Raw genomic sequence first — 21613 nt, forward strand, 5'->3', positions numbered from 1 at the left:
GTTGATACTTCCTAACTGTAATTTTGCTGCTGTCACGAATCGTATCTCTGTTTTCTGATGGTCTTAGGTGATCCCTGTGAAAGGGCCCTTTGAATCAAAGCAGTCACAACCTACACCTAGACCATGGGGGTGATGTTTCAGTACCATATTCAGAGCCAGGCCAGTTGTTGGGCCAGTCCACTATGTCCTGTGGTCCTTGTGTGCCAATTCCTCTTTATCAGCATCCCAGACAAATTGGTCAGATAAGTAAGGGAAGAAGGAGAGACCTTGCCACACTACATAAAACCAAGTATCAATACAGACATCTGATTGGTTCCTTCCACAGTCTTAGGAGAACGTGCAACCAAGTACTTGGCGGGCTGTTTTCTGGAATGGGTATAGTTCTATACAATGAAAAGCTTCTGCATCTGAGGCTCAAGGACACCAAGAACTCTGGACCAGGGATTCAAAGCAGAGTTCATGAGTTGGCATACCTAATGCTTAGTTGTTCTGGGTACCTGAGCAAGGAAAGAAAGGAGTCCAGGTCCCACTTTCCTTGGTGTGTTTATGACCCCATGCCCTAATTTGCTTCCCAGTTGATATGATAAAATACTCACCAAAATTAACTTGCATTTATTTTAGCCTATAGCTCACAGTCCATCACCAAGGGAAGCCATGGCAGGAACTCAAATCAGGAGCTGGAAACTGAAACCAGGGAGAAACTCTACTTATTGACTTACTTTCGTGCTCACATTTAACTACCTTTCTTATAATGGGAGGGGTACCATCCACAGCGAGCTGAGTCCTCCCACATCGGCCAACAGTCAGTAAGATAAGTCATAGGCTAATCTGATGAAGGCAATTTCTCAACTGAGGTTCCTTTTTCCTATGTGTTACAAGTTGATAACCCAGCTTAGCAATCACATGGAAGGAGGGACAGCTGACATTCATTTACCACTGTCGCTTAAGTAGAAACTATCACATTTCTGTCCCAGATACTGCATTTCCTGTGGCACCATTACCTTTCATGAAAATGGCACCCATGGGAGCTGGGGATAGACCTCAGTTGACAGAGTGCTTGACCGTGGGTTCAATTCCCAGCACTGGATACATCACGTGTGCTAGTACATAGCTGTAATCCGAGCATTTGGGATGTGGAAGCAACAGGATATGGAGTTCACGGTCATCTGTGACCACACAGTGAATTGGAGTCTGCCTTAGTTATGTGGGTTGTCTTAATCAACCAGGAACTAGAATGTAAATGTAACCTTCAGTACAGTAGGTAGAAACATTACTTAGAAAAGTAAATTCTCATCTTGGTTTTTTTTTCTGTTAGTCATGGTTCCTGTGGGCTACATTTGTCTCTTAACTGGTTTAAACCGGCAAGGCTGCATCTGGATCACTCCTCTTCTGGTTCTTCTCTGGGCTCTTTCAAGAGGTTACACTTGAGACAGGGACTTTGCTGGATTTGGATGTATGACCTCAAAGACTCACTACTGTCCTAGTTAGGGTTTCTACTGCTGTGAAGAGACACCGTGGCCATGGCTGTTGCAGGATATTCGATCACACCGTGAACCCTGAGATTGCATTATTTACTGGAAAAATCTGTTCCTAGTTGTGGTGTGGCTCAGCCATAGCACACACTTTATTCCAAGAGTCTTCTGTTTGAGTAGTGTCAAGTGGATTAAATAAAATCAACCATAGGTCAAGAGGAAGGGTAAGCAGCCAGGTGACAGGGAGTGAACATAGAGAAAAAAAACTCAGAGTAAGAGGGAGGCAGGAGGATGGATAGAGAGGTGCTCAGGAGTAGAAGGGAGGGACATTCAGTTTGAGGAGGTTGTTTGGAGATGGTGTAAGAGAACAAAGGCCTCTGGGATGCCAGGCGAGGAGGAAGTCAGCAGCTTTCACCCCAGCATCACCTCACAACTCTTTATTGGTAAAATCAAATGATCGATATTTTGTTAAAAACACCTCTTATAAAGGAAACATTTGATGGGGTTAGCTTACAGTTTTCGAGGTCCAGTTCATCACCATCAAGGTGTGACGTGGTGGCACACAGGCAGACATGATACTGGAGCTGAGAGTTAATAAATATTGATTGGTAGGCAACAGGAAGTGAACTGAGGCACTTGAGGGTATGGCTTTAGTATTTATGAGACCTCACATCCCACCTCCACAGTGGCATATTTCCTCCAACAAGGCCACACTCCTAATAGTGCCATTCCCCTTGGAGGTCATTATTTCAAACCACCGCCTCCATGGACATATCTGTTTCCCACCAAGATGTGATTGCCTATTAGATTTGCCCTGCCAGCCTTTGCTGGAGACCCGGAGGCATGAATGTGCTCTATCAGCTGAATGAATGAGTAATGAATGGAATGAGTGAATGAAATCTCACCTGTCACACCACGGGACACAGGTGATATAATTCATAAACATTAAATTGATACCAGCAGACAAAGTTGGCACAGGAGGGGATGGAGCATGATACAGAGAATGCACACAACTGGACAACCCAGGCCCCACACAGAAGGGGAGAGAGCACAGGTGTGCTGCTCACAAACACCAGACGTTTCAGTCCGTGCAGAGTCAATGTCTGGTGAATGTTCGTCTTTGCAAATAATATTTTCTCATGTGGTAGAACAAGTAAACAACCTTCCTTGAGTATCTTGTATGAAGGGCATTATTCCAATTTGTGAGGGCTCCATCCCCATGACCTAAGCCCTTCCTAAATGTGTTGGCTAGTTTTATGTCAACTTGACACAAGATAGAGTCACCAGAGAGGAGGGAGTTTCAGTGAATAAAATGAAGGGATTTTACTTTAGAAGATGTGGCTGTAGAGCATTTTCTTCATTACTGATGATGGGGGGGGGCAGCCCATCATGGGTGGTGGTCCTAGGCTGATGGTCCTAGATTCTCTAAGAAATCAGGGTGATCGAGCTTTGGGGAGCAAGTCATTAAGCAGCTAATGACCTCCTCTATGACCTCTGCATTAGTTCATGCCTCCAGGTTCTTGCCCTGCCTGAATTCTGACCCCTATTAATTTTGATGATGAACTGTTATATGGAACTGTGTGTGAAATAAACCCTTTCCTTCCCAAGTTGCTTTTGGTCATGGTGTTGCTTTTGGTCATGGTGTTGCTTTTGGTCATGGTGTTGCTTTTGGTCATGGTGTTGCTTTTGGTCATGGTGTTTCCTCACCGCAATAGTAACCCTGACCGACACACTAGATAAAACACCTCCATGGGACTGGAAGGATGACCCAGTAAAGCACTTGCAACACAAACATGGAGATCTGAGTTCGGATCCCCAGCTCCCACATAAGAATCAGGTGTGCGTGTGTGTGTATGTGTGTGTGTGGGTGGGGTGTGTGTGTATGTGTGTGTGTGGGTGGGGGGTGTGTATGTGTGTGTGTGGGGGGGTGTGTATGTGTGTGGGGGTGTGTGTATGTGTGTGTGTCTGGAGTGTAGAGGCAGAACGAGGCAGCTCTCAGGGCTCACTGACCAGCCAGGAGGGGTCTGTCCTAGTACTTTGACAAAGGCAACTTAAAGGAGAAACATTTCTGTGTGCTTACAGTTCAAGATACAGTCAGCTGCAGTAGAAAAGTCATGGCAAGAGGAGCTTGAAGCAGCTGGCTACATCACACCACAGTCGGGAAGCAGAGGGGAGTGCGTGGTGGTGCTCGGCTCACTTTCTCCTTTTCCTACGATCCTGGATCCCAGCCCAGGGACTGGTGCCATCCACAGTGAGTAGGCCTTCCCATCGCAACTACCCTAATCAAGATAATTCCCACACAGGCATGACCAGAGGCCCATATCCTAAGTGAGCTTAGATCGTGCCAAATTGACCATTGAAAGTGACCACTACAGATACTGCTCAGAAAGTAAGGTGGAGAGTGATGGAGGAAGACGCCCAAAGCAGAGCTCTGGGTTTTGTATGTGCATGTGCAGGCAAGCACAGCCTCCACACACTTAGCTCCCTCCAGAATCTACCTGTTATCACCATAGCCTTGGGGCTAAGGGTCTCAGCACATGTGTTCTGGAGGGGACAGATGCCACCTTAGCACTTCTGAAAACGGGGAAATGACACCACAGGTCTTCTCGATTCTCTGTGCTGTGTGTGTCGTAAGCTCCTCTCTTGGATACATCTTCTCAGAGTATCCTCTTTCTGTCCTGACTTCTTTAAAAAATTCAGGCAACAGGGAACCACATGGGGCAATGGCCCAGCCCTTCTGACCACTGAGTTGCTGCAATTTCTGCTAAGAGTAAAAGTGTTTGGGCAAAGAGGGGGTGGTAAAAGGTTTTTTTGTCAGTTGAAAGTGCAGAAAGTGGTGTGTGTGTGTGTGTGTGTGTGTGTGTGTGCGCGAGAGAGGGGGGGGGAGCGGGATTGTTAGTTGAAGATGGTAGCCAGACATGCATAAGCCTACATGTATTAGTCAGGCTTCTCTCAATGAACAGGATTTATAGAATGAATGCCTATGATATATATAATTGTATGCAATTTATTAGAGTGGTCTACAGGCTGTGGTCCAGATAGTCCAACAAGGTCTGTCTATTAAATGGAAGGTTCAGGAATTCAGTAGTTGTTCCCGTCCACGAGGCTCAATACCTCATCTGGTCTTCAGTATCTGCTGAGTCCTGAAGAAGTATGCTCTAATACAGCAGCAGCAGGTGTGGCCAGAGTAAAGGTGGATCTTTCCCACCTTGAAAGATCTGAATTAAAGGTGAATCTTCTCAGCCAAATTCAAATGATAACAGAAACAAAAATACCTCACAGGTGTGCCCGTTCACCTGGGTTTTAGTTCATTCCAGATGCAGTTGAATTAACAATTGAGAATAGCCATCACAGGGATTATTCCTAGAAAAAAAGCATTGTTTCTGGGAATACTCTATTTATCATCCCTTTTTAGGTTTCAATTGAAACACCTGAGGTTTTTATTTTTCTTCACTCTGTTTCAGATCCAATTTACTCAGGAGATCTTGTCTTTTTCTACTTTCTACTTTCCATGTAGATTACATCTATGTAAGTCTCTCTTAGTCCACATTGTTGTCTAAGCTCTCTGTAATTGTGATTTGTAGGCTGGCTTTCTATGCTTTATGTTTAAAAAACACCTATGAGTGGGTACATGTGATAATTGTCTTTCTGTGTCTGGGTTACCTCACTCAATATGATGTTTTCTATCTCCATTCATTTTCATTCAAAATTCAAGATGTTATTTTTTCTGCTGTGTAGTACTCCATTGTGTAAATGTACCACATTTTCCTTACCCATTATTCAGTCAAGGGACATTTAGGTTGTTTCCAGGTTCTGGCTATGACAAACAAAGCTGCTATGAGCATAGTTGAGCACATGTCCTAATGGCACAATTGAGCATCTTTGGATATATACCCAAAAGTGGTATTACTGGGTCTTGAGGAAGGTTGTTTCCTAATTTACTGAGAAATTGCCACACTGACATCCAAAGAGGTTGTACCAGCTTGCATTTCCACCAGCAATGCAGGAGTGTTCCCTTTTCCCACAACCTCTCCAGCATAAGTTGTCATCAGTGTTTTTTATCTTGGTGATTCTTACAGGTGTAAGATGGAATCTCAGTGTTGTTTTGATTTGCATTTCTCTGATGACTAAGGACATTGAGTTTTTCCTTAAGTGTCTTTCAGCCATTTTAGATTCCTCTGTTGAGAGTTCTCTGTTTAGGTCTTTACTCCGTTTTTTTTTTTTTAATGGGATTATGTGTTCTTTTGATGTCCAATTTCTTGAGCTCTTTGTATATTTTGGAGATCACACCTCTGTCTGATGTGGGGTTAGTGAAGATCTTTTCCCATTCTGTAGGCTGTTGTTTTGTCTTACTGACCATGTCCTTTGCTTTACAGAAGATTTTCAGTTTCAGGAGGTCCCATTTATTAATTGTTGCTCTCAGTGTCTGTGCTGCTGGGGTTCTATTTAGGAAGTGGTTCCCTGTGCCAATGCATTCAAGTGTATTTCCCTCTTTCTCTTCTATCAGGTTTAGTGTGGCTGGCTTTATGTTGAAGCCTTTGATGCATTTGGACTTGAGTTTTGTGCATGGTGATAGATATGGTTCTATTTTCATTCTCCTACATGTTGGTATCCAGTTATGCCAGCACCACTTGTTAAATATGCTTTCTTTTTTCCATTTGATATTTTTGGCTTCCTTGTCAAAGATTAGATGTTTGAAGATGTGTGGATTTATATCCAGGTCTTCTATTTGGTTCCATTGGTCCTCCTGTCTGTTCTTATGCCAATACCAGGCTGTTTTCAGTACTGTAGCTCTGTAGTAGAGTTTGAAGTCAGGGATTGTGATGCCTCCAAAAGTTTTTTTATTGTACAGGATTGTTTTAGCTATCTTGGATTTTTTGCTTTTCCATGTGAAGTTGAGTACCCGAGGTCTTTGAAGAATTTTTCTGGGATTTTGATGGGCATTGCATTGAATCTATGGAAATATTCTTTTCGGGCTCTTTGCTCCAAAAAAGTCTGATAGCCAAATGGAGAGCACAAACATCTCTCTCTAAAATATCTTCTCTCCTGCTAGATTGGTTATATTGGATTCCCATTTCACAATTTTCTCTACCAAGTCCCATTGTACAGAGCCGCAACCTTCATTTCTCAGGTCTCCTGTGAGTGAGACTCCACCTGTGGCCTTGATTTTTGCTTTTTTTGTGTTTATCTTGGTTTGGTTTGTATATTTTGAGACAGGGTCTGCTGAAATCAAGACTGGGCTGAAATTTACTATGTAGCCAGGCTTTGCCTCAGAGTCCTGATCCTCCTGCCTCCGACTCCTAAATGCTGGGACCACAGGCAGATTCTACCACACACGGTTTGTGTGGTGCTGGAGGTGGAGCCTAGAGCTCTGCACACGTGAAGCAGACACTCCACGAGAAAGCTGCGTCTCCAGAGCCCTTGGCCAGTTTCCGTAGGAAGAATTATCATATCTGCGCATGTAAAGCAGACACTCCACGAGAGAGCTGCGTCTCCAGAGCCCTTGGCGGGTTTCCGTAGGAAAAATGCTCATCTGCGCATATGGAGCAGACACTCCACGAGAGAGAGCTGCGTCTCCAGAGCCCTTGGTGGGTTTCCGTAGGAAGAATGCTCACATCTACCCCTTCCGAGCTGTTGTCCACTCAATCTATGGCTCCTCCACTGATGCTCCAGCGGCCTGGGATCCGTCTCCCACTGGACAGTGGTACTTTTTTTTAACATAGCCCAGGTCGCTGTACAGAGGGTGTGCCCATGACAAACTGCTAAGGGAGAGAGGAGAGGCTGGTTGCTCCCCAGTCTGCACCTCCCAGTCCCTCTTCTCCCCTATGCCCTAGGTTCATCCCCAACTCCACCAGTATCATCAGCTTCAGGGGAGGCTCTGGAGGCTCTGGATGAAGCAAATCCATTTTCACTGGGTAGGAAATGTCACACAGTGGCCAAGGTTAGTACAGAGAGAAAGAAGACAGGATCAGGCCCTGTATGGGTGAATTTGAAAGAGGCAGTTGCCTTCTTCGGCCTCAGCTGTAGATCTGGGTGGTGGGTAGCTGATCTTCATGGCCCAAGGGCCCTGGCAGTGCCCGGGTCTGAAGCTCCTCCTCCCAAGGCAGCCACTGCCCTGGCCTCACCCCGCTTCGGGTGGGGCTTCCTCCAGGTCTTGCATCTCTTAGTTCCTCAGAGAAGAGCCCAGAGAGTCAGACTTGTGGTGGCCCTGCAGCTTCTGTTCGACATGCTGCCGCTGTGGCTGCTGCTGCTCTGGGGGATGAAGGAGGTAGAGGGTGGGGCTGATTCCATAGAGGGTTACAGCCTGGATGTGGAAAAGACTGTGGTGGTGCAAGAGGGCCTGTGTATCCAGGTACCCTGTAAGTTCACCTACCGCAAGGAGGAATGGACTGACTCAGACCCAGTTCATGGATACTGGTTCCGTAAGGGAGCCGACACAGAGAAGGCTCTCCCAGTGGCCACAAATAACCGAGGGCGGCCAGCACTGCCTAGGACCCGGAACCGATTCTTCCTGCTCGGAGAACCATGGAAGAACAACTGCTCCCTGTATATCAGAGAGACCAGGAAGAACGACACGGGGTCATACTTCTTTCGCCTGGAGAGAGGAAAAGCGAAGTTTAATTATAAGCAGAACATGATGACTCTGCAAGTGACAGGTCAGGCGGGGCTTGCAGAGAAGCCACCAGGGAAAGCCATGGGTGCCACAGGGCAGGCCTGGGGTAGGATTCCGTCCTGGGAGCAGTGGGTCTGAGCATCAGGTTCAGGGGAGAAGCTGGATCAGAGCCGGGGCTTCCCGTGACGCTGCACCTCACCCCATCCTGATCCTCCATTTCTCCCCTCTCCTCACCAGACCTCACTAACACCCCCGACATCCTTATCCCGGAGACCCTGGAGGCTGGCCGTCCCAGCAACCTGACCTGCTCTGCGCCTTGGGCCTGTGGGTCCCCCACCTTCTCCTGGACTGGTACCTCTGTGTCACTCTTGAGCACCAACACCACTGGTTCCTCAGTGCTGACTGTCACCCCCCAGCCCCGGGACCATGGCACCAACCTCACTTGTCAGGTGACCCTGCCTGGAGCTGGTGTGACCACAAGAACGACCATCTGTCTCAACGTGTCATGTGAGGCTGCGCTGGGTGGCAGAGTGGTCCCCAGGGTGGGGTCAGGGTCTGGATACTGGGCCCTAAAATCCTGATAAGGGGGCGTGTCGGGATGGAGGGCCCCTGCCATACCCACCTAGACAGCTGCCAGGCCGGACGGTGGTTGATGAGTCCACTCTGTCATTCTCTCTTAGATGCTCCAAAGAATCTGACTGTGACCATCTCTCAAGGAGCTGACTCAGGTAAGAGCTTTCCTGGGTAGGAGATACGGCACCTCTTCAGCTCAGACAGGAATTATTATTGGGTAGGAGATACATCGCCTCTTCAGCTCAGACAGGAATTATTCTTCCCCATCCTGAGCTCACCTGGAGTTGGAGGCTCCTTGTTGAGGATCCACTGGACCATCCTCTCTGAAGGCACCAGTCAGTGTCCACCTCTCGCTCCCCCAGATCTGCACATGCCTTGACCACCACAGGCACAGGGTAACATGCACACAGCAGAACCACCCCACCCAGGACCTTCTCCGCACTTATGGATCTGTCTGCGTGCCCCCAAAGCTGTGCTCTGGGTTCTTGTGCAGAGACACAGCTACATGGTTAGACATTGAGGACACACACTCTGTTCTCAGACGCTCAGTCTTCAAACTGTAGGTGATCAGTGTCCTGTTCACATCGGCTGGCAGAGCCTGGCCTTGTCCCCCTGAGGTTCTGAGAGGAACAAGATGTCAGTAGCAGAGATGATCTTTGGTCTCCATGACTGCAGTACCCCACACAGATGGATCCAGTCCTGTGGGTTTCTAATATCAATGAGCAATAAGGGGAGGGTGTTCATTCTGCCACCAACAATGAACAGGTCTTGTATCTATGACCACAAGTGTGTGACTGAGTAATAAACTAAAAGCAGGGAATGCGGCTCAACTGATGAAAAAACACTTGTTGAGCAAGCCCAAAACCCTGGCTGGGTTCCATCCCCACGACCACATAAGCTGGGCATGGTGGTCATTCAGGTCATTCTTGCTGCATCATGAGTTTGAAGCTAGTCTGGGCTACTTGAGACACTGCCTTCAATTCTCTCTCTCTCTCTCTCTCTCTCTCTCTCTCTCTCTCTCTCTCTCTCTCTCTCTGTCTTTCTCCCCCATACATTTGTCCGATATATGCCTGGATCACACGTTTTCTCCAATTTTGAGGCGTATGGTCAGGCAGCTCACACTGAAATAAAACAAGCTTAGATTCTTGCTGTGATGCTAGAAAAAGTTTGTGTTTTCCTGTCCTTTCCTCCCTATCGGTGTGTCAGTCCCCCTTTCTGGACTCTAGGGTCCCTTCTCTTAATCTCATCACACTGGCTCTGTCTCTTTCTTTACAGAATCCATAACTCCAGAGAACAGCTCATCTCTTCCCATCTTTGAGGGCCAGTCTCTACGCCTCCTCTGTAGCACTGACAGCTATCCCCCTGCAAACCTGAGCTGGACCTTGGATAACCTGAGTCTGTGCCCCTCAAAGCTGTCCAAACCTGGGCTCCTGGAGGTGTTTTCCGTACATCTTAAGCATGAAGGAGTGTACACCTGCCAAGCTCAGCATACCTTGGGCTCCCAGCACTTTTCCCTGAGCCTGTATCTACAGCGTGAGTGACGGGGGGTGGGGGGGTGGGAGGGGGCAGAGGCAGGTGGCAGGAGGAGGTCAATACCAGGCCCATGCTTGCGGTCTTCCCTTAGCTTCACAGGGGAGCTGAGCTCCAGGTTGTGCTGAGCTGTGAGGACTGTAAAGATTTAGGGTCTCACTATCTTATTCTTGCGACAGGGAGGGTGTGCGGGTCGAGGAGGGGAGTCATCCCAGGATGCAGCAAATCCTAAGGAGAGGGGCTGGGACTTAGATGGGTGAGCTGTGCACACAAGGTCCTTGCTTCTCTAGGCCAGGAGGAAGGGGCATTTGCCAAGAGTATAAAATTCAAGAGAAAACTGAACCAAAATAAAGAAGCATAAAAACAAATGCGAAACACCTCGATAGTCAACCTGTAGTGGTCCAGCCCCTCACTGGGGGATTCTAGGCAGGGCTCTACCACTGAGCCACACTGCTGGTCCCTCACTGAGGGTTTCTAGGCAGGCATTGAACAGCTGACCTATATCTCCATCCCTCTTTAATTTTTATTTGGAGATAGGGTTTCACCAAGTTTCCCAGGCAGTCACTGAACTCAGTCTCTAACCCAAACACCCCTGAACTTGAGATCCTCTTGGCTTAGCCTCAGAGATAGCTGAAATGACAGATATTCTTCACACATCTGGCGGTGATGAAATATTCCTTTACCTGTTTGTGAAAGTGGGGTTGAAGCCCAGGTACAAATGTATATGGAGAAACATTTAATGATCCAATAAAAACGCAAAATAATCCTATGCTGAACAAGATACCAAACTAAATCAAGACAAACTGCTGCCTAGCCTTTTAATGTCCCCTTTGCCATCTCTGGTCCTTCCATCTGTCCCTTCCAGTCAGGTTCTGGCATCTGAACTAGGGATGAGGAAATTAGGAGGCCCGGCTTCCTGCAGGGGCTAGGGGAAGTAGGAGAAGAGAGGAGGTCTCTTAGGGTTTTCTATCTCCAGGCGGTACAATTTTATCTGAAGTGACAATGGGGGTCTTTGTGGGTGCTGGAGCCACAGTTCTCCTCTTCCTGCTTTGCGGCATCTTCCTCCTGGTGTGAGTATCAGTGTCAGTGGGGACAGAGAACCTGGGGTGACAAGGGAAAAACCTGGTACCTGACCCTGAGCCCAGGCCCAGAGGGGGACCTGGGCAGGTGGGGAGCCTGAGGTCAGGGGGAGCGTGGTTTAGGCATGTGGTCTGTGTGGGGGACTTGGGAGTGTTGCAACCCTCAGGCCCCACTGTCCCAGATGGTGGGAGCCACTTTTCAACACAGGAACCTCTGTAACAGGACCACTGGCCACCTTGACCGGTGGCTTAATTGCAAGTAGAGTGTGGGGGGAGAATGCCAGCTGCACCTCCTCCTGCCCTGCCCACACTGAGAGGTTCCCTGGTGTCCTTGCACCCAGGTTGAGATCCTGTAGGAGGAGACCAACCAGATCAGCTGTGGGACCTTCAGATCCAAACGCCCTCAAGGGCTCAGTTTCTCAGGTGAGTGACCAGCATCCTCTTGCCTGGACACCACCCCTAAGATGGATCCCAGGTTGTTCCAATGAGTGTGGCCCAAGTTGGGTGTCCTGCGAGCAGACCTCTCTAGTCCATCCCCAATCCGACAGTGCAGACTTGTCCTCCCTGCTTGTTCTCTGACCAGGAAGGGAGGAGAGCTCGGCTCATCTTTCTCCTTTTCTCCTGTTCTACCTCAAGTTCATGGGTTCTCATCCGGTTTCCCTCATCAAGATACCAAGCTGCAGGACCCTCTCTGTGTTTTGGCTCCTGCCATGACAGAGAGAGACGGGGGTGGGGGGTGGGGGGGGACGGACATGTCTGTCTGTCTCTCTCTCTGTAACTCCCCCTCTCTTTCTTTCTCCATTTCTCTTCCTCTTCTCTTCCTTTGTCTCTGTTCCTCCCTTTGTCTCTCTCTATCCCTCTGTCTCTTTTTTCTCTTTTAGTTTTTCTCTCTTTAACTCTATCTTTCCCTTTCCTCTCTCTATCTTCCCTTCCCCATCTCCCTTTGTCTCTTAGAATTTCTCTGGGTCTCTCCCTCCTCCTCCCCTCTTTCTCTTTCTTCCCCCTCTCTTTCTGTCTCTTCCTCTTTTCCTCTATTTCTCCATCTGTCTGTCTGTTCTCTCTCTCTCTCTCTCTCTCTCTCTCTCTCTCTCTCTCTCTCTCTCTCTCTCTCTCTATGTCTGGGTGCCTCTTATTCCTTCCCTTCTCCTCTTCCTCTATCTCCTTTCTCTGTCTCTCTCCTCCTCTTTCCCTATTTTTATTCTTCTCTCTATATTCCTCTCTTTCATCTTCTAACTCTCCCTCTCTTGGTGTCTCTCTATGTCTCTCAGTGTGTCTCTTCCTCTTTCTCTTCCCGCTTCCCTAGCCCTTGGCCTCCTCTGTCTGCTACCATGACCAAGTTATTAGCTTTATCCACTTCCTCCGCGTTTGAATAACTGCTCCTGGACCCCACTGAATATAGTATTATCTCAAAAAGTGCTTAGGGAGGGTGGACTGATGCTGTAGCTGCTCAGCTTTGCTGCTGTAACATGAAAAGCACCATAGGCCACATGTAACTGACGCCTATGGCTGTGCACTAATAAAACTTTATTTGTAAAAATGAACAGTGGGCTGGAATTGACTTATTGACTGGTTTAGAACATAAAGACCCAAACTCCTCAACCCCACATGGTAAAATGGGAAACTTGCCTCAGATGCAAATTAAGATGGTGCCGAAGTATCAGTTACTGAGACTGTGTGTGTGTGTGTTTCAAAGGTCAATTTTAAGTGTTGCTCCTCAAGAGCCATCCCTGAGACCTGCAGCTTGCAGATTAGGCTGAACTGGCTGGCAGGGCACCCCAGGGATCCTTCTGTCTCTGCCTCCCAGCTCTGGATATATGCCTGCAGATCACCTCTGACCTTTTATAATGGGTTGGGGGGATCAAACTCAGGTCCTCAGGACCATGCAGCAAGCTCTTTGCTGACTGAGCCATCTCCCAGCCTTGATGATCCTTTGAGTTTTTCCTAGATTCAGTGAATACTGCCTCTCCATGCTCTGTTCTTGGAATTGTCTCTGTCAACCTCAGGTCAACCTCAGTGAAGTTCTTATTGCTTCTGCAAGGGCTTTAAGTAGTAGACTTCCATGTGTCCTTGTTTTTTTCTTTTTCCTTGTGTGTGTGTGTGTGTGTGTGTGTGTGTGTGTGAGAGAGAGAGAGAGAGAGAGAGAGAGAGAGAGAGAGAGAGAGAGTGCATGCATGCGGATACTCGTGCAAATGGAAGCTTGAGGTCGATCTTAGGGATCACCCTCACTGGCTCTTCCACCTTGTCATTGAGGCGACACCACTCAGTGAACTCCAGAGATCGCTGATATGGCGGCTTGTCTAATAGACAGCTTGCTGTAGGGAGCCCCTACCTCTGTTTCCCAAAGTTGGAATTATAGGTGTGCCACCACACCCACTTGGCATTTATGTCATTTCTAGGGATCCAACCTCTGGCCTCCTTGTTTACACAGCGAGAATTTTGTCTCTGAGACATTGTTCAGGTCCCATCATTCCATCTATTAGTGAAATACTGTGTCCATACACAGAAGCCAGCCTACCAGGTGCCAGGGACCCATCTTTCAAGATCCTTAAAGAACCCTGAGCTCAGTCATGTTTATTATAGCCAGAGGTGGTTATAACAAACTCAAACAACAAAGACCAATGTATGAATATGGTAAAAGATTTATTGCTGGGAAGATAGGCTGTATACTAGTTCATTTCCTATCTATCCCCTCCCTCCCTCCCTCCCTCCTTCCCTCCCTCCCTCCCTCCCTCCCTCCCTGTCATCGGTGCTCTAGATTTTGGTAACCCCATGTAGCACAAAACTCATCGTTGTTGTCCTTTCCGCACACACAGTTGTGTAACAGATGCCTAGGATTTTTTTATACTGAAAAACTAGAAGTTTACACTGAGCGACAGCTCCCACTGTTTCCCCAGCCTTCGCTTCCCAAGCCCCTGGCCCCCACCTCCTGCAGATACCTGCTATATGGGACCACACTGTATTTGTCCTTTAGTGACTGTTTTTCCGTACTGAAGACATGTGCTCAGGATCCGTCATGTGGTAGTATACTACAAGATTGCTTATCTTTCTAGAGGGTTGGTAATATTCCACTGTGTGCGTATTCCACAGTTCCTTCAGCCAACTTCTGAGTTTCTTCTGTGTGTTCACTGTTGTGATGCGCACACTCAGAAATGTGAAAGACCAAGACTGCAGCTTCAATTATTTTAGCTGTGTGTCTGTGCTGCTGGGTCATTAGTTCCACTTTTCATTTTTTGAGAACTTGTCATACTGTTTTCCACGGTGGTCTAACCATTTTACATTTCATCTCAAGTACACAAGGGATCCCATTTCTCCATCAACGCTGGCTATTTTCTGTTTTCTTTTGTATTATTTTAATAGTGGATATCCTGATGAGTGTGAGGTGTTATTTCTTTGTGGTTTAACTGTACATTTTCTAATAATAATAATGATGATGATGATTACTGTACAGTTTCTAATAATAATAATGATGATGATGATGATGATAATAATAATGAATATCTCTTTTCTGTATATCTTTCTGGAGAAATGTCCACTTGAGGTCTTTGTCTATTTTTCAGGTGGGGTTGTTTGTTGTTGAGATATTCTTTATCAACTCTGATTCTTAGTTCCTTGCCTGATGCATGGCTTCTAAATATTTTCTGTAGGTTGACTGTGGTTTTGGTTAGTGATGAGGGAGACTGGATTCTGCCATTTGATTATTCCAGGTAGAGGGAGGAACAGGCACCAATTCTCAAAAACAGGAGCAGCCAGCTAGTGAGAAAGCGGCCCCCAGGGCTGTGAGAAAAGACAAAGGAAGCTGGGCCTCCTCTACAGGAAGTGAGTTTGGAGAAGTTGAGTGTGTAAATCAAGTCTGGGCAAACCACTTTAAGAGCAAAAAGGAACAACCTAACTGCAACCTCCATGGAGAAAGAACACTCTAATTTTTGTAGATGCCTCTGGATGCAGCAGGCAGGAAAACCTTTCACAAAGGAAGAACAGAGGCAGAGGCTTAGGAAGGAGACTGGAGATAATGTGGAGGGAATCTGGACTGACTGGTAGGTAGCTCATGAAGCCGAAAGGAAGGGAACAAGTGTGGGCAGGAGATGGAGGATGCCGAGTGAAAGAGGTCGGAAGCTGACTCAGATGTTTGCCTTGAGCAAACAGGAGAGAGGCGCCCATCTCTGAGGGTGACGAGATTAGAGGAATCAGTCTGGGGCAAAAAAGGAGTGCAAAATAACAAAAATCAAAACAGTTACAAAAGGACAAACTCCTTTTCTTCCTCCCTCCCTCCCTCTCTCCCTCCCTCCCTCCCACCCTCCCTCCCTCCCTTCCTCCCTCCCTTCCACAATACTATTATTGTTTAATTACACGTGTGAATACCCACTCTTGAGTGCAGTACCTACGGAGGACAGAAGAGGGAGCCAGATCCCCAGGAGCTGGAGTTACAGGTGCTGTGGATGCTGGGAATTGAACTCTGACTCTCCCGAAGAGCAGTGTATTCTCCTAACCTCAGAGCCATTTCTGCAACTCTATGTGTACCATTTTCTGATTGACAAGGATTGAGTGTTTGGGTGCAAATGTTCCAGGCTCACAATGTTTCCAGTTATGAACTTTTAGACCTATGAGTTTTCTTTTTAAGATTTTGTTTATTTATTGGGTGTTTGTGTGTGTACGTGTGTGCGCAAGCGCACGCACAAGCAAGCCAGGGTGTAAATGTGGAAGTCAGAGGACAACTTTCAGGAGTTGGTTCTCTCCTTCCACTATGTGGGTTCCAGGGACTGAACTCAGGTCATCAGGCTTGGCAGCAAGCACCTTTACCCCTTGAGCCATCTTGCCAGCCCAGCTTAGAAGTTTTTAGCTTTGACATCACATCAAAGCAAAACCCGTTCTGTGGAAACCATACTTCTAAGTCTGAGCTGTGGTTATCTGCCGCACTGTCTGGTTACCTGCAGCATGTGGTACAACAAGTTCCTGTCTATGGCCCCAAGACCATGAGGTTTTCTTTTCCTTTTTTTCTTTTCAAGACAAGGTTTCTCTGTGCAACAGCCCTGGCTATTCTGTAACTTTCTCTCTAGACCAGGCTGGCTTCAAACTCACAGAGATACCTCTGCCTCCCAGTACTCTAAAGGCATGTGCCACCACCGCCTGATCTGTAAAAATATGTGGCTATTCAATACATCACCCACACTATTCAACACTTTATTATAAATAGACTTTGTGTCCAATGATTTCACCCTACTCTAGACGACTGTTAATGTCCTGGGTATGTTTAAAGGTAGGCAAGAGAGCTCAGAGTTTAAAAGTGCTCTCTGCTCCTTCAGAAGACACAAGTTCAATTTCAGCACCCACATCAGGCAGCTCCATGGGATCCAACATCCTCTTTTGATATCCTTGGGTACTACATTTACCTGTTCTCTCTCTCTCTCTCTCTCTCTCTCTCTCTCTCTCTCTCTCTCTCTCACACACACACACACACACAGACACACACACAAACACACACAAATAAAACTACTTTACAACAGTACATGTAGGCAGGGTAAACTTGGACACTCCTTGGGTTATATGTATTAATTAAAAGCATTGTCTTGTTGGTCAGTGGTGGTGCATGTCTTTAATCCCAGTACTCAGGAGGCAGAGACAGGAGGATCTCTTTGAGTTTGAGGCCAGTCTGCTCTGCAGAGTGAGTACAGGACAGGCTCCAAAGCTACAGAGAAACCCTGTCTCAAAAAACCAACAATAAATAAATAAAAGAGGCTGTGGTCCTATGACTGGCACATCCATTCCACCTTGGATTATCCAAGCACCACTTCAGAATCTCACACATGTGTTCCTAGCACAATACTGGATGTTGGGGTCAGAAAAACTGGATTATGGTTTTGACTGAGATTTTGGTTTGGGTTTCTCTTTATGGTCTGTTATGATAGTTCAGGTTGGCCTTGAACTTGAAGTGAGTCTCCTGCCTCTGTCTCCTGAGTCTAGAAGGGCAGCTGTGCACCAGGTTTGCCAGGGAGTCTGTACGAGTTGCTTGTCTATTTCCATCTCATATTCAGTTATATAAAATAGAGACAAAATAATATCTTACTGGTGGAGCTAGGAAGACTGGGTGCTCATGCATGGAGAAAGCAGGAATGAAAGATTTCAACAAAAATGCACACAGGAACCTGGAGAGCAGGCCCAGTAGTCACAAGAATGTGTTGCTCTAGCAGACCTAAGTTCAGTTCCCTGCACCCACATCAGCAGCTCACAGCCTCCTTTAACTCCAGCTCTAGGGAATCAGATGCCCTCTTCTGGACTCTGTGGGCACTGCACCACATGCGCATACACCCCTACACACACACACACACACACACACACACACACACACACACACACACGTCATTTAAAATTTAAAATGTATGTAGGTGAGTGGATGAGGGCTCTCAAAGGTCCCTGCATCCTACTCTGACTCTCTCTTATCCTTTTTTTACAGAGTCCTCTGGTTGAACCCCAGGCAGACAACAGTTCTGAACCCCTGCCTTCCGCAGCTGAGACAGCATCCTCAGCCACAGAGGAAGACATACATTATGCATCCCTCAGCTTTCGTGAGATGAAGCCCAAGAGTCCACAGGGGCAGCAGGACACCACCACTGAGTACTCAGAGATAAAGTTCCACAAGTGACCTGCATGGCTGTGACCATGGCTGGAGGAATATGGCTATGCCAGATAGAGAGTGAGAGAGACTTGGATCCTGGCTGGCTCTGGAGAAGGACAGAGTCACTAGGTCTGTGTGCACAGGACTCCAGAGCCATTCCTCCATCGCACAGGAGTTCTTCTACCGCCCATGCCCTGCACTCCTTGTCCACCGATTCCCAGGCTCTGGCAACCACTGGTGCCCAGGAAACCAAAGCTTGACTTTATTTTGATTGTTTGTGTGTGGATGTTTTGCCTGCTTGTATGTCTGTGCACCACTTACATGTCTTGTGCTTGCATAGGTCATCAGATCTCCTGGAATAGGAGTTACGAAGGGTTGTGAGCTGTCACAGGGGTGCTAGAAATGAACTCAAGTCCTCTGCAAGAGTAGCCAGTGCTCTTAACCACTGAGCCATCTCTCCAGTCCCTAGGTTAGTTTTCTAGATTTAATTTTTGTTTAAAAATTAGCACATATCATTTACACCATGAGAAGTTTTGTTATATTTTCTTCCAAGTGTATCATGGACTTTGACCTTACTCGTCCCTGTTACCTTCTTCTTTCTGTATTCTGTTAGCTACTAGTTCCCTTTCTCTACCCAAACAGTCCCCTTTCTAGTTTCAATGCTGTATGTATTAGTTACTTTTCTTATCTTGATGACAAACACAGAAACATGAAGGGTGGAGGGGTTTATTCTGGCCCATGGTTTCAGACTTTCATGGTGAGCAGGGCAATGTGATGCTCAAGATAGTGGGTACATGCGGTGGAGACTCCACACATCTTGGTGGATCAGGAAACAGTGGGTTCAGGCCAGAACCAGAAGTAGATATTCATCTTCCAGGCCCAGCCCCAGATATCTACTTCTGCAAGTTGGGCCACATGTCTGAAAGGCTCTGTGGCTTTAGAAAATATTGGCATCAGCTGAGTATCAAGTATCCAAATATATAAGCCTGCATGGACCATCTACATTCAAACTGAAACTAGATGGGTGGATGACAGAGATGATAGATAGATAGATAGATAGATAGATAGATAGACAGACAGACAGACAGACAGACAGATAGATGATAGATAGATAGACAGACAGATAGATGGTAGATAGATGATAGATAAATAGATAATAGATAGATGATTGATAGATAAGTAGATAATAGATAGATTAGATAGATAGATAGATAGATAGATAGATAGATGATAGATGGATGGATGATAGATGATTGATAGATAGATAGATTAAATAGGTAGATAGATTAGATAGATAGATAGATAGATAGATGATAGATGGATGGATGATAGATGATTGATAGATAGATAGATTAGATAGATAGATAGATAGTAGATAGATAGATAGATTTGATAGAAAAGTAGATGGTAGATAGATGATAGAAAGATGATATATAAAAGATATATGGTAGACATAAGATAGATAAATAGATGATAGATGTGATAGAAAGGTAGATGTAAATAGATGATAGAAGATAATATATAAAATGGTAAACAGAAGATAAATAGATGATAGATGTGATAGAAAGGTAGATGGAAGATAGATATAAAAGATAATTGGTAGATGTAAGATAAATAGATAGGTGATTGGTAGATAGATAGATGAGAGATGATAGATAGACAGATAGATAGATGAGAGATAGATAAGAGATAGATAGATAGATAGATAGATAGATAGATAGATAGATAGATAGATAGATGGATGGACGGACAGATAGATAGATAGACGAGAGATAGATTATAGACTGATCATTTGACAGAGACACCATTCAACTCTGCTTTGCTATTTTGAATACTTTGATGAAAACAGCTCAGAGAAAGTGGCAGACAGAATACTGTGGATGCTGAGGAGCTTCCCAAAGTGTCCTTTTCCAGACTTTAAAAAAAAAAACAATGAATGTCTTTTGTGAAGGAAAACCACTTTAGAATAAAAAGCATAAAGAAAAAAACTAACATAGGAGGAAAAACTGGTAATACTTAATATATTTTGCATTTTTTTCACTTTCATGTGAACATACAACTGGACTAAACCTGTATGTGTGCTGTACATTTTATACCTATCACTGCTATTAATCTATACTTTTGTGGGTTTTTGAGATAGTGTGATGGTTTGAATGAAAATGACTCCTATAGACTCATAAGGAGTGTTATAGCAGAGGCATGGCCTTGTTGGAGTAGGTGTGGCCTTGTTGGAGGAAGTACATAACAGAGGGTGGGGTTTGAGGTTTTAGAAGATCAAGTCAGGCTCAGTGTCACTCTCTCTTCCTGCTACCTGTTGATCTGGATGTAGAACTCTCAGCTCCTTCTCTAGCACCATGCTTCCTGCCATGATGATAATGGACTAAACCTCTGAACTATAAGCCAGCCCCAATTAAACGTTTTCCTTTATAAGAGTTCTCATGGCCATGGTGTCTCTACACAGCAATCGAGCACTGACTCACTGAGACAGACAGGGTCACGTGTATCCCAGACTGGCCTAGAACTTGCTATGTGTTTGAGGATGACCTTGAGCTCCTGAGCCTCCTCCTTTCAGCTTCTAAATTCTGGAGTCACAGGTATATGCCACATATTTTCATAAATATTTATCTATATGTGCAAGAGAGAGAGAGAGAGAGAGAGAGAGAGAGAGAGAGAGAGAGAGAGAGGAGTGCAGTTCTTGTTGAGTTCAGATTCCCTTGTAACTGGAGTTACAGTGATAGTAAGCCTTTCCAACATGGGTGCTGGAAACCCAGCTCAAGCCCTCTGCAAGCGTAGTACACACTCCTTCTCTAGTCCCTGATCTGTATTTTCTGTCTCTGATGTCATCTCTGTGGCTCTGTGGCCGTATCAGATGTAGCTGTGCAAATTCCCTATGACTTAGAAGACACCAGCCTTCCTCATTGGAAGCCCCTCTGTCAGTGCACCTCCTAAACCTGGGGAGGGGGACACATTTAAGCAGCTGACACCAGTTGTTTGAGCTCAAAATTACTTAATTTCTCGCCATTGGCAACACTGAGCTAGGCATCTTCCAGGTTCTTTCAGGATTACCCAGTGTCCGGGAAAGAATGTGGAGCCGTAAATACTAGAGGTGGTGATGTCTGCGATTAGAGCCTGGAGCTCTCATACCACCCTGACCCAGCATGGCCAGGGCTGATTGGCAGATGCTGCTTCTAGTGGCCAGGCTGCCCGTGATATCACCCCTTGTGCAGGTCCCCAATGGGGTCTTCCAATTCGTCTGGAAGCCTTGGTTTCTTCTATTCACTGAGAATGACTGGTTCCCTCCCCAGACCCTGTACTGGTTCAGTTCAGTTGGTCCCCATGGGAGACTTATTCTCCCTTTCTCTCCTTCACCTCCTTGCCCAGCTGGGGTGAACTCGAGGTCTGCCGTGACTCTTAGGTCTGGTTTCTCCTGAGGGAGGAAATGAGGGGAGAAGTCATGTCTTGTGTTCCTAAAGTCCTGGGAAAGAGATAAAGGGACCCGACTCTTTCCCACACATGTGCCTGTGAAAGAGATGGCCCTGGGCTTAACCTCCACGGAAGAGGTGACCCTGGGCTTAAGCTCCATGGAAGAAGTGACCCTGGGCTTAACCTCCACGGAAGAGGTGACCCTGGGCTTAAGCTCCATGGAAGATGTGACCCTGGGCTTAACCTCCATGGAAGAAGTGACCCTGGGTTTAACCTCCATGGAAGAGATGGCCCTGGGCCTAATCTCCATGGA

At 46.4% G+C, this 21613-nt stretch overlaps 1 protein-coding gene across 1 annotated transcript; it reads left to right on the forward strand.

Moving 5' to 3' along the window:
* Positions 1 to 7698: 7698 nt before the first annotated feature.
* LOC130865413 (sialic acid-binding Ig-like lectin 12) lies at positions 7699 to 18944 on the forward strand. The gene is made up of 7 exons (XM_057756453.1): positions 7699 to 8128; positions 8323 to 8592; positions 8766 to 8813; positions 9934 to 10191; positions 11165 to 11258; positions 11609 to 11690; positions 17716 to 18944. Exons 1-7 carry the CDS (start codon positions 7699 to 7701, stop codon positions 17902 to 17904), a joined length of 1371 nt encoding a protein of 456 aa, XP_057612436.1. The 3' UTR covers positions 17905 to 18944.
* The last annotated feature ends 2669 nt before the right edge of the window (positions 18945 to 21613 follow it).

Source organism: Chionomys nivalis, chromosome 23, assembly GCF_950005125.1.
Source record: "Chionomys nivalis chromosome 23, mChiNiv1.1, whole genome shotgun sequence".
Taxonomy (NCBI): domain Eukaryota; kingdom Metazoa; phylum Chordata; class Mammalia; order Rodentia; family Cricetidae; genus Chionomys; species Chionomys nivalis.